This window comes from Melozone crissalis, unplaced genomic scaffold (genome assembly GCF_028551555.1).
Source record: "Melozone crissalis strain CALT ecotype California unplaced genomic scaffold, PUWL_Pcris_2 ptg000063l_1, whole genome shotgun sequence".
Classification (NCBI taxonomy): Eukaryota; Metazoa; Chordata; class Aves; order Passeriformes; family Passerellidae; genus Melozone; species Melozone crissalis.
In genome coordinates, this window is record NW_026535841.1 from 4598143 (window position 1) to 4611697 (window position 13555).

Sequence of the window (13555 nt, forward strand, 5' to 3'; positions counted from 1 at the left end):
CTCTTGGCATTTTGTTTCTGTTCAATATTGTGTGAATCTAAAATTTTACTGTTTCTTTTGTGTGTGTTTTTAATTTATGGAAATAAATTTTTCTGAGAACTTTTCAGGTTTTTAAGGCCTTTAGGCTTGTATGGGTAAATATGCATGATAATGTCTTACATGCAGGGGGGAAAGGTCAAATCTCCAAAGAGATCAGCACTGTTGGGTAACAGGGAGTGTTGTTATTGAGACACAGAGCAGCAGTTCTGGTGCTCCTTCCTCCCAGCCTGGCAGATACTAAGCATGATCTCAGCTGCTATTCAGAATACTGAGGCAGCATCCATCTCTTCAGAAAGCAGAGTAGCAGGAGCCAGGGAGCACAGAAAGCACAAACAGCTCCTGCTCAGCTCAGAGCTGGGATTCAAGGCTGAGGCTGGTTCATGTACCCCAGGCTGTGCAAGGCAGCATGGTGCTGTTTGTGAATCAGAGCTGCAGCACAGGATCATCCACCAGGCCCAGTAAGCATTGGTAATGTCTGTGCCTGAACACAACATCCCTGCCCTCCCAACCCATGAAATCTCGTCTATAACCCAGATTTTTAATTTATCCCTGGTCAGCTGCAGGCTGCTCTTGGCAAAGCTAGGCTGCCAGCTGCATTTCTTCACTGTGTTCTCAGAACTGCCTTCTCCCAAGTGCAGTGTCACACGGGCCCCACAGATGGCAGGGAAGCTCCAGCAAAGAAAGGCAGGAACACCTGAGAGGCCCAAACCAGCATCCTGCTCCTTCAGGGCTGCAGCTTGCTGGCTGCAAATGCAGCTGAGGATTTGGCTCTGTCACCACACTGGGACAAGACAGGATAGAGATGATGAACAGATGATTTCTATTCAAAGGGCTTCATATCATGTTCAGGCAGTTTCTGCTTGTAAAACCTGTAGTGTTTATTTGATAGAGAGTATTTTGACATTTCAGAGAATCTCAAATCCAAAGGGTCAGTACAAAGTAATAGTTGGAGGTCTTGACAAAGAGGAATATCCATTGCTGCAAGCATCCAGTTCTGCTGGATGTTAAATGTCTTAATACATTTATTTGTGAGAAGAAATGTTTTGTTTTACTAGTAAAAAATCATTGGTTAAAGAAGAAATATAGATGTGCATTCAGCAGGGGCTATATAGCTGCAACCAAAATCACAGCTACAGGAAGACAATGTTGCAACTACCTAAGTGTCAGCTGATTGGGGTTTTTGCATGGAAACTGTTTATAAGACAAACAAAGCAAAATGCTACCAACTAACCTGTGTCACTCCTACCAAGTCTGTATTTTAGTCCATGGTACTGGCCCTGCTCTTTCCACAATGCTGATCCTAGTTCTGTGCTGTTGGTTGTGCTGCTCCCCATGCTGCCATGCTCCAAAAAAGAAAGGGATAATATATGAGTAGTATTACATCATCATAAACTTAAAATCTGCTGAAAAAAAAAAGACAAGGAGGTGTTCAGCATACATTTCAGGAGATGACTGTTTCCTTGCTGATTGCTTTGGATTGGCTGGACTTGCACATTTCCCTTGTTCTCAGCAGTGATGCTGATGTTTTGTGCTCTGCAAAGCCTCTGTATGAGCTGTCAGTTGGATGAGGATGCACAGATATCCTGTTTGCAGAAGTCCAAGATGCCTACAAACCAGTAAGAAGGGATACACTTAGAGATGCTATCAGCTTCAAAAGTACTAGGTTCTTCAGATGCTATTCATTAAAACAGCAGCATAGAGGTCAAATTCCCCTTCTGAATTGCAATTACCAAGTTAGTCTCACAGAAGTCTAACACAGGACTCCTTAGACCTTTGTTATTAACAGGATTAGGTAGAACATCTCCATGCTGTCTAAACAAAAGGGCCATAGCTGTGCACAGAAGGCTGCCTGCTGCAATTCTTTCTAACTCTGAATTAAGAACTTATCTTTACCTGCAGGTGTGCAATTAAACACTGATTCTGCCAGCTGAACAAAAGACTCTCCAAGGATCTCCTGATAGCTCAGGTGACTTGCATCAACAAGGTACTGAGTGGTGTCCTTGAAAAGCAGATCACTTTCACCATACTTCCAGGACTGAAAGAGCTGGAATTCAGAATCCAATTTGCTTCCCAGAGATTCCTGAACAGAAAAGGAATAAAAGTTTCACAGCTTGGGTCATTAATAGCACTTTTATCTAGCACTGTTCTTATTAGTACAATAAGATGCACTTCTGCAGTGCCTTATTTCTCAGCAAAAGTATGGCCTTTGTAAAATGGGAACTTGGGAACTGGTGCCAAAATACCCCTTAGGAGAACCCAAATACCGATTTTCTCAACCTCCTATGCACATTTTTAATTCTTTTGTATTGGATCTGAAGGCACTAGTATATAAAGCTTTCAATCGTGAAAAGGTTTTCAGCAGTTGAACATAACAAATGTTAACATGCCAAGCTGTTCCCTGTTACCTGTCACACCTGAGATTTCAGCAGGAAGTCAGAGATTTTAGTGACAGTGACTGGTCGGGTCATGACTGTGCTGGGGGGCACAGGGCCCAGGTTACAGCCGGCCCATTCTGTGACTGCGGCGCGTGTTCCGTCCGGGCACAGGAGCTCAAAGTCAAGGGGGGAATAACCTCTAGCCCAGCCAGAGCTGCCCAGATCTGAAAAGAAGATGAAGTGAAAGGTAATCCTTTTGAAAAATTAAAGAAGAAGAGAGGGTGAATCTCAAAGAAAATGTTAAAACTTGGGAGGGAGAAGTTTAGTCAATGTGTTCAAAACAATCACAGTGTTGTGCTATGTGGTCATTCCTTAGGAATGCATAAGGAGCAGAGCAGTGTCTTCACTGAGGGCAGTGAACTTAAGCTGCACCTATCAACTAAAACAGAATCATACCCAGGCATATGAGCAGCATATCATGTCTCATCTGCACCTGTAACCACATCCCTTTCTGGAAACAAAGGGATTCAGCCCACATGCCCTTTGCTCCCCCAAACACACTGCTAATTGCTGCAGGAATTCCTGTGGGTTTCCAGCCCCTTATACCTTCAGTTGATTCTAGAGAAATTCCTCTCTTAGAAAAGCCTCTTCTCTTACTGAAATTGCCTAAAATAGAATTTTATTTTGCTTTAATGAGAGTCCCTTTTCTCCTTGACTCTAAGAAAAACATATTTTGGTTTGCCTTTTAAAGCTGTGAAATTTAAAGCTTCCAGAAATTTCATGCAGTCTCCAAGGATGATTATCCCAACACACATCTTTGCACTGGGTAATTCTTCTTTCCTTTCTTACAGTATCTGAATGTTGAGCTTTACTGGAACACCTACATGCAGAAAGCTTCTGGCAATCTTCCATTTACAAACACAACTTCATGGACCTAGATTAAACCTGTACAGGCTGATCCTCACGACTGATGGTTGCTTTGAGGGAAGTAACTGACATTAATGAACATTCTCAAAGGAAAAGAGAATATCTGCATCTCACCCTCTATGTTCTGGAGCAGGTTTGAGTGTTCCAGGAAAGCTACATCTCCAAAGCTTCTTCCACTGGGATTGCCAACTAGGCACCTAGTGCAAGAAATAAAAAGGGATCAAAGACAGCACTACATGGTGACTGACATTTAGAAGCTAAAATTGGAGTAGCTGGAAGTATCCCTCCCATCTCTAATCCCTTGGAATATGTCAGTGATCTCAGCATAGAGATTTGCTAGGACAATCCTTTCCATTCCTTACAGCAGCTTCCAAGTCAAAGCTGCTGCACAATCTGCACCTTCACCCATGCCTAGGCAGGAAAGAGAATGGAATTCAACTAAATACATTATGTACATTTCATAAGAGTGCTTTCAAAAACTTTCATAAAAGTTTCACCTTTAATAATCTTCTCTGCCTCTGTCTTCAACTTTTTTTTTTTTAATCTCCACTCTAGTTAATTATTTCCTGTATGCTACACTGCCTCTTACCACAGCACCTCTGCTCTCTGGTCCTCTTTCATCCCTTCCCTACAATGAGTCAGTACCAATGCTCTAAGCTGTACATATTTGGAAGCATTGTCTTGCTCTGAAAATGGTTTAATCACCATTTTAAACCATCAGTTAGCTGAACATCCCATAGCAACTGCAACCAAAACAAAATACACACTAGCAAAAGTTTATACAGACAGATGCTTAACAAATAGGAGGAAAAAAAACCTTCCAAAAAAAACCAAAATCAGCAAAATAATAAGGCAATTGTGGCTGTTGTTCTGCATTTCTGACTCTCACCTGAGTGCTCCCATATTGCCATAGTAACGTTCGTTGTGGCTTGCAGCACATCTGCTGGACACTCGAGCTCCTTCCACCTCCCCATCTCCAATGCACACCTTGCACAGGTTTCCATCTGCTCCTGGCATGCAGCCCTTCCAAAAGTAATTCTGATAAGCTGGGTAAAGAAAACTGAGATGAGATTAAGGCAAGGTGTTCCCAAGCCTCTTCACATATGGGAAAAGACAGGAAAGAAACTTCATTCTAACAACTATCAAGAAGAGGGCTAAATAGTGTCACACATAGTCACACAAGAAGAAAAGCTGCTTCAGCACCCTCTGAACCTGTAGTCATCACTTGCTGGTTGGATCCTCATGGCTCTGTTTCTATTTTACTCACAAATTTAAGCCTCAGATTTTCATGGTCTAGTTAAGAGAGAAGCCAGAAGCAGCCCGTACCAGAGGCAATATCACAGTTCTCAGTGTCATTCTGCTGAGCTCCCACTGTGTGTCTGGACAGAAGTAACCATCCTGCAGGACTGTACAGGTGACTGTGGCAGGATCTCCTTCCCCTGACGTTATGGATGTGAATCTGTTTGGCACTTTTCTTAGCTAGGGCAACAGCATAAACTGGTGGTAGTGCTGTGAAACAATGACAACAACCAGTTATACCAAGGCAATTAAGTGTTCCACAAGGGTACAGCCCCCCTTCTCTCCCTCATCTTGTCACAGCATCTTCAGTTACAGTGCAGGACCTGCTCTTTGCTTAGCCACAAAGCTCTTGTCCTTGCACAAAAAATTCTAGTCTAAACCAACACAAAAATAAACTCCTGCATAAACCCTAGAAAGTTTCTGTTACCTTTGTGCTTAGGATGAATTAGTTTCCCTGTTTTCTCCATGGTCTCAGCTGCTGGGGCACAATCTCCCCCTGAAAGGAGAGATTAACATTAAGGATCTTGCAACTGCTGTCATTCCTTTTATATGGCAGCATTCCTTCAAAACCCTTGTGATCCTCTTCAGCCACGACAGCATCTTTGTCCCTTTACCAGAAGGGATAAAATAAACAGACCAAATGCTAGAGCCAGTTAGTGGAAGAGCTGAGAAGAGTATTTGGACATTTATACTGACTCCTGCTTCCATCATAAACATTACAAACTGTGGAAATTAAAGTATATTCTTACCAGTACTTTTCTGATTCCCTCTCTCCTTGATAAGGTCACTTGAGAACTCACCATAGCATTCTGCAGCTACAGGCACCAGTCCACATCTCCCTGCAATGTACACATGTGTTGCATCCAGGGTGACAGCATCAGCCTCACTACTCTGCCAACAGCATTAGAGAAAATAACAAAAACAGGATTTGCATGAATTAAGTATCCAAGCAGCAGGATTTCTCCACTGGCTGAAAATTCCCCTGCATAAATTCCCTCTCATTCCCACTTATTCCTCAAGCTGGTTTTTCCTCTCTTTAGTTCAGATAAGACATACATAGCCTGTGCAGTCTTACACCCTGAGCAGAAGGAGTTTCCTACCTTGATCATTTCAATGCATTTGGTCATGGAAGTTGCCTGGACACAGACTAAGGGGTCGGATTTGATGTTCAGTGCCCACTCCTCACATTTGTGAAGCTCAGCATCACTGATGCAGCACCAGCGCACAACGCTGTTCTCCAAGGAGCTCCCTGAAATGGGAACAGATCACATCACCAGTGCGCCAATCTGTGACATGTTCAGGGGATTTTCAGGTAAATGCATTTGTGCCTGGAGGGAGGAATAATGTGGAAGGAGAACTTTCTCTTCCCTTTTCTTAGCTACAGTTCTCACCTTCATGGCCAAGTCCCTTAAGGAGAGCTACATAATCCAGACCAAGGACATAGGCAATCTCCAGCTGCTCCTCGAGAAGCTGCAGGTGCTGAGTGGCATCTCGGAACAGCAGGTTCTTTCCCCCAAAGGGTGCTGAACTGAAGAGTTCAAATCGGGCTCTTTCCTTTCCTTTCTGCCCAAAGAGGCGCTAGGACAAGAACAACACTTTTAAACGGCAACAAATGTGCTCATTCTTCCAGCAACAGGCAGCCTCAGCCTGCCCTCCCTTTGTATCAGTGGTCAAGACATCAAATACTATTTATAAATTGAGAAAAAGACATGAAGAAAAGTGAGCCCTGCCTGAACCTATGAGTCTCCCTCAGCTACATAAAAATTGATTCAAGTTCCATGGCAGGATAAATATCATTAGCCATTTTGCAGTTTGTGTGTTATAGCATCTTCCCCTTCTTTACTGATTTATTCTCAGCCTCCTACAGAAGAACTCCTTAGAAAAAAACAAAACCTTACACAAGCCAATGCAAGATCCTTCCCCCGAACAAACAATTTTTAGCTCTTTACTCACAGTAACTATGTATTTCTCAAGAAAAAAGGCAACCTGGATCATGATTGCCACACAAAGATGGAAGCAAAAACTGTGTCTGGACATAGACAGTTTATAATATTCACTCACTTGGATCATGCTAAGAAATTTGTTGGTGATCTTCTGGAAGTTGCTGCGGGTGACGATGCCGCGGCCAGGCCCCTTGCCCAGGTTACAGGTGCTGTATTGAGTCAGCTCAGCTGTGGATCCATCAGCACACAGGAGTTCATATTCCTGTTTTTCTGACTCTGAAACAAGGAGACACTCATCAGTCTGTGACCAGAGCCATGACTTGCCAGCAGGCACAGAGATGGAATATAAAATGTTTTTCAGTGCAGGTTGCTAAAGGTTATGCAGGCAGCATGGTGTACCAAGCACACTTGGGAAAGTTGTCTTTGGTAAATACTTCTTATAAAAAACAGAGGGATCTCAGCCAGAGCTGCTCCAAAATACTCTTTAAGCTGTACCACTCTAAATACATTTATTTAAAAATACCTGCAAATACTGCTGCTAACCACCTTTGGTACAGAGCTCAACTGAGTTTAAAAGTACAAGGCAGGTGTACAGGAACTTCACAGTTATGCAGCTCAATATACTGAATTTTAAAAGGAATCTTGTAACTCAGGCAAAGCAAATACTGACAGCTAATTAAATCTCCTGTGAGCAATCATTGCTCACTCACACTTTCCTGTTCTGTTTCTTTCTGAGTTGTGTGGAGAGCCAGGAAATACCCCTGAACTGCTTGCAGGGATTGAATTTTCCCTGGAAACAACAAAAATATAGGCATATCCCTCAAACATCTACACAGGAAAGAGCACAGGCAGAGATGAAAAGAAAACTGCATTTTTAAGATTACCTGTGGCACTCATAATTCTTAGATGATCTAAAAAGGCAACATCTGCCACTCCATCCTTCAAGCACCTGCAGGAAGACAAATGCCATCCTATTAACATTTCACCTGGCTTTCCTACCTTTAAAGTTCTTTTTCCCCCAGAAGTGAATTCAGGCCCAGTGTCCCAGAGCTCACCTGAAGGCTCCCTCAGAGTCATAGAAGGGTTCATTACTGCTTGTCTCACAGAAGTGGTTCCTGTCTCTGACATAGGATTTTTGTCCTTGGCAGAGAGCACACAACTGGGGAGCAGCAACACCAACCCCAGGGATGCAGCTTGCATTGAAATACTCACTAATTGCTGCAGGTGTAGGGAAAAAAAAAAAAAAAAAAAAAAAAAGAAAGAAAAAAGTCAAATGGGAAAAAAATCAGAAGAGGAAAAAGGGGCCAAACATATCATGGCCATAACTAGTTTATCCTCCATCTGCTGGCATTTCAGTTACATTCACTGTGGCCAGAGGTAGGCCTATGGCTCCTATCACCTACCTTGGCTCAGAGGCTGGGACTCATCCCAGGAAAGATAATTTCTTGCCAGGAGAAAGCCAAGGGGAATATTCCAGCCCGATGTCCACCTGGCCCCATTGTGACAGCTGCGCACACCTCGCAGCCTCTGCACATCCAGAGTTCCTCGTTTGGCAATGGCCACAGCAAACACACAATTTCCTGCAACAGAAAAAAAAAATTCAATTCTGCAGCTTCCATCTCTGAAGAGGTGCTGAACTACTTCAGTGAACATGGCTAAAGAAGAAATTATCTTAGGCCTAGTCCATGTAGGTACTTGTGCCAGGAACTTAACCATATACTGGCTACATGGCACTTGTCAAACAAGCAATGCAAGTTTGTCAGCACCACAGGCAGAAAGGCTACTGGGTACAAAGCACCACTGGTATTTTATTCATCATCATTAAATATTTTAGAAACAATTGTCAGCCACCTCCATATTCCTACAAAGTCAATAAAAAACATATTGACTTTTTTTTCAAGAAATCTAGAGCCATTTATTAGCCAAATCAGAAGTACAGTTTATTCTTCAGCTTTCCCAGCCTACCTTGATCATAGATCTCTTTTGCCACCACTGCCAAACCGTACAGCTTTACAGCAGAGTAAACATCTCCAGCATCCAAGGAGGCAGCATCTGCTTTATTTGCCTTTAAAACAAGAGAAAAACCCTCAAAACAAGTGTGTTTACAAGGAAACAAACAGAAGGTTCAAGACCACAGCTTCTGCTTCAACAAATTTTAATTTAGTAGCTTTCTTTTGCCTATTTATTTCCAAGCAGCTTTCACTATTTCTTGGAGATTGCAAAGATATTAGCTGGGGTAAAACAGTACATCTGGTAGTATGCTCACAGGATTTAATTCTTGCCTCTCAAGTGACTGTGTACTTTGTCATTTAAGCAGTTCAATTGTTTCAGTATCATTTTATTTTCCCATAGTTTCTGTTTACTAGTTACTTTTCCAAGAGGATTTGAACACAAAATCAGTTTTTAAAGTCTCTGTGAACTCACCCTGATTTTATCAATGCAGTCATATGTATTGTGGGCTCTGATGCAAGAAATCCTGGTAAAGGAACTGGCAGGAGTGAGGGGCAGCACAGCTGTAAGCACTTTGGAGAGCTCAGCACACTTTCTTTGTTCCAGGTCAGAAAGGGTGCACCATCGGAATTTCTTCCCTGTAGTGTCAAAAAAGAAGTCAAGATTTGTAGGATTTCATGAAAAACCCTCAGTTTAACACCTTATGGAAGAGAGAGGTTATTCTATTTTACTTAAGTTCCCAAAAGCTTGATTGTGCTCACTCACACACTTAGAGGCACCAAAGAGATGCGACCATGTGTTACCAAGGTCACTTTTTTCCCAACATGAGGACAATATTTGATGCTGAATCTTTAATATGTCTCTTTGCCTCCTTTTGACTGAAAGCAACTAAACAGTTTTAAGCAGATTTTTGAAGAATCAGCAATTATTATAGCAAGATCTTAAGCCACAGAATCTTCCTTGCTTCAACCTTAGTGAATTTTAGGTAAGGCTGCCACCCAAAATTAGGAGGAACCAAAGGTGAGGATGTGTTTATGGCTATGGCTGTTTTCCTGTTGGCATAGCAAGAGAAGGAATGGCACTTACACTGCAGGGTAACCATCTGCCTGTTACCAGAGTGCAGATTTTCTCCTAAAAGTCAGCTGGGATGTGACTCTATCAGAGCACAGACCCTCTAACCTTGATGTAAGCATGCATTCTCTGGGGTTTATCAGTTTTACTGCTGCCTTTGGTTATCAATACAGGCCATGCTTTTAGCCTTTGCTCTGCTGTTTCCTCTGGTGCTTTCACACACCAAAAAGATGCAATTAAGGGTGGAGGTGAAGGTGAAACTTCCTTTTTCAGAAGGACTCGGAGACTTGGTGGGTTTAAACCAACTATAAAGCTACATCTTAAAGGAATCCAGACATGCCAACAGAATTTCCTCTTTTGCTTTAGGCTGCAATTACTCCATCTTGTATTGTTCCTCTGAAATATATCATCATATACATCTCCAAGAAGATACTAGACATTTAAGGAGGAAAAAATGGGACTGTTGTACACAAAAATAGCATGCAGTTATGTAACTTGAGAGAATCTTAAGCCATGTAATGAAAACCAGGACTGAACACACAGAAAATGCCACAATATCTCCAACATTGTCATTTCCAGATGTTTAAGCATTTGACTCTCTGGAGAACTATTAATACTAGCAACGTGTACAATTAAATCATTGAAGTTTTTATTTCTGTGAGCATAGCACCAGACATTAGTCCTCCACTTGTTTTGGTGTTAGTTCAGCACAATTCCAAGAACCAGCAGTGGTTTCAGAGGGGAGCAGCTGGAGGTCTCCTGCTTCATTCTGACACACCTAACGAGTACACAGATCTCAAATACTCAAAGGAAACAAAGCCTCACTGAATTACTAAGGAAGTTCTGCATCAAGCTGCTTCAAAACTAAAAGGTCACCATCTGCCAATGATCAAACAGAAACAGGCACAGCTTCAACTGCAACTTCTTTCTTTGCACAGAGGAAAACAAAAGCAAAGCATTTATTAGTTTGAATGTCACCCACCCAGAGGCAACCCTTCTCTCTCCCTCTCTGCATCAGCCTTACCTGAAGCCAGCAAAGAGGTGATTAGGACAATTAAAATCACTGTCTTCATCATCACAGCTGTTCAGCAAGGATCTTCTCTCTGCCCTGACGGCTCTGCCTTCTCATACCAGGAATTCCACAGTGATTACCAAAGCTTCTGCAAGATAACAAGGGGGGTTTGGATATCAATAAGGATGAACCAAGATTTTAAAAAACAAACTGTCAGAGGATGGTATATCCTTGTGGCAAAGGAGAAAGGGACAGAGTCCCTTTCCTACCCACAGATGGAAAATATCCATGCATTTTCTGCTCTATTTTTATCAGACACGGAAAGAAATGCAAGCCTCTGCTTTAAAAAGAAATAGAACTGCTGTTTCCAAAGGCACCCAAAGCCTTTGGGAGATGGGCAAGATTTACACCTAACTTACAAAAAAGATATCAAAAGCTAAGTGAATTATCCAAACTAGTGACCATATCTCTCTACAGAATAGTGAGGATTACCTTATTTTTTTCACACATAATGGCTTATCTACTGAAAAATTTAAAACAAAAAGTAATCCTATGCCTCCCTAAGAATTCAGAACAGACCTGGGACACTGTTGACTGTCTTAATTCTCTTCATTCCATCCCAGCCCAGTAATCTCATCCAAACTGCTTTATTCTCCCATTTTTCTAATGCTAAACCTGAATTATTATTACCTCTTAATTACTCTACAGCAGCTATTAACATCATTAATTCTATAGAAGAAAAAAATACATTTATTTATATATTATATATGAGAGATAAAATACATTGATGTATTATATATAAACAGAAGTGTCTGATGATGTATAAAATATTGTGAATACGGTTTAATCTTTTCTGTTCAGGAAAGAATTAACTGTTTCAAGAGTTCTGGAGAAATAGAGTCTTTATTCTACTTTCTTTTCCTTCTTCATCTTACAGATCTCCCTGGTGCTTTGTTTACTTGATGTATTTTTCCAGATACATTTCCCAGATTTCTTCTGTTGCCTCATGTACCCTTCCCTGGTGATTCAGTCATCATTCCCCACTCACGTATTGCACATCCCTTGAGTTTCACAAGTTCCCTCTCCAGATCTGCAAGATTTGCTGAGGTGTTGTTTCCCACTGATCTGATCACAGAAGGAGTTAGACAGACCCACAGGATGGCTTGGGTTGGAAGGGACCTTAAAGCTCATCCTGTTCCACCCCCTGCCAAGGGCAGGGACGCCTTCCACTAAATCAGGTTGCTCCAAGCCCCATCCAGCCTGAGGCATTCCTCATTTCTTCCTGCACTGCCTGGAACAGAGGTTAGACAGAGTTAAAGGAATGAAGTATTTATTAAAGGCCTTCAAAGGATACACCCTGGGCAGTGCAAGAGCCCAGCTGAGGCTACACCCAAGATGGACACAAGATGGACAAACAGTCTGAGTTTTCACACTTTTTAAAGTCCTGGTCAATTTACATTTGGGGTTAACCGTCCAATTACAGCTTCAGGCTATGAAGTCTCACCCTCCCAGATTGCTCTCCTCAATTCCCCATTCTTTACACTTTATGGGCTTGAAGCTGAAATGGTGTCAGGCTGGATAAGGATTGTTTTGTCTAACTCAACTGTGAAGAGAACTTGCTGACACTTTTTAGGGCAGTACAGAATCTGGAAAATATGAAAGCTAAAACTTAAGGCATCACCTGAACAAATATTCTCAAGCCCCAAATCTCCAGTCTCTCATTTGTTGGAGGAGCTGTGGTATTAATCCCCTCTTTGACATGGCCCAGGTGCACAGGCCCAGCACAGCTCAGTACCCTTAGGGAAGTTTTATCCCTCAGTGAGTGCAGTCTATATAATCTCACCAGATGTTAAAAAAACCCATAAATCTAATAACAAGACACATTATAATTTTTTTTTTAAAGTTACATGTCCACATATTTACTTTTAATTCCCAGGAGAAAGATTAGATCAGGACAGATTATTAATCAGTTTAGCCTTGTGACAATTATTTTACACTATAAACAAGTGTGTTACATTTAACTGCACCTTAACCTCTGAATCACTTCCCAGTCAATTCTGGGAAACTTGTCTGTCAGGCCCAGCAGTGGGGTGCTCTTACACTTCAAAGCTAATGGTTCTTGCAAGGCCTGTACCAAAGCACCTAACAGCACCAAATCCCACCTTCTTTGAGGTTTTACTTTGTGCCAATCCTACCATTATGTACGGGACGTGTAAATCCCAACAATTCGGTCAGCTAATAATATTACTGCTTCACGATGTTTGTGCCTGGATTTCCCCTCAAATTTCACATATTTAACAATGAAAGGCTTTCCTGTACATGTTTAAGATAGTTATACAGATACTACTACCTATGGTGATGTGAAAAAAAGGCAGAATAATATGAAGGTATTATAGACTTCACTTAGGCCTGGTCCAGAAAAAATACAAACATAAATCAGGAATTTAAATTAAATTAATCAGCTTGCCTGAGGACCATGTCCTAAAACACTAAGGATGTGGAAACTCAGCCAGGACTCTTGAATTCTTTTCCTACTGATTCACCATATGAAACTACCCCTCTGCCACTGTCAGAGACAGGTAATTAGCTACTTCCCAGCAGTGTAGCATTTACTCATCTAGGGATGCATCTAAGAGAGTGGAAAACCAAATAACCTCTATAAAATTCACTCTGGGCAGCAGGCAGCCAGGCAACACCCAGGCAAAGGACACCAGAGGAGGAATAGATGTTACTGCACTACTCCACCAGACACCTCACTTGGAGGAACTGCATCGTGTCTGTCCCATGTCGTGTGTCCTCTCCCTAAAATCCCTGCCTTAATATTCCTGGTGATCCCACACCTGGGGCAAATACCTTACCTGTGTGTCAACCGCAGCGCTGAAAAGCAGCTGAACCCCACCTGCCTCACCCTGAACTCTCAGCAGCAGCGCCCTCCTCCC

General features: G+C 42.1%; 1 protein-coding gene across 1 annotated transcript; it reads right to left on the reverse strand.

Moving 5' to 3' along the window:
* Positions 1-833: 833 nt before the first annotated feature.
* Positions 834-13551, reverse strand: LOC128945007 (melanotransferrin-like). The gene is made up of 18 exons (XM_054288536.1): positions 13475-13551; positions 10629-10764; positions 9008-9171; positions 8549-8648; positions 7987-8163; positions 7639-7801; positions 7468-7532; positions 6702-6859; positions 6032-6218; positions 5741-5889; positions 5441-5531; positions 5068-5136; positions 4668-4850; positions 4231-4387; positions 3456-3538; positions 2454-2638; positions 1933-2119; positions 834-1645 (listed from the first exon to the last, which is right to left on the reverse strand). The coding sequence occupies exons 2-18, from the start codon at positions 10678-10680 to the stop codon at positions 1596-1598; spliced, it is 2220 nt and encodes a 739-aa protein (XP_054144511.1). The 5' UTR covers positions 10681-10764; positions 13475-13551; the 3' UTR covers positions 834-1595.
* Positions 13552-13555: the final 4 nt, after the last annotated feature.

Excerpts from the sequence above, each read along its gene's own strand:
- LOC128945007 (XM_054288536.1), bottom strand. The coding sequence starts at position 10,680 with ATGATGAAGACAGTGATTTTAATTGTCCTAATCACCTCTTTGCTGGCT. Across the intron at positions 8,649-9,007 it reads ACTGCATTGATAAAATCAGG|GCAAATAAAGCAGATGCTGC; the intron begins GTGAGTTCACAG and ends CTTGTTTTAAAG. Across the intron at positions 1,646-1,932 it reads GTTTAATTGCACACCTGCAG|GCATCTTGGACTTCTGCAAA; the intron begins GTAAAGATAAGT and ends ACTGGTTTGTAG.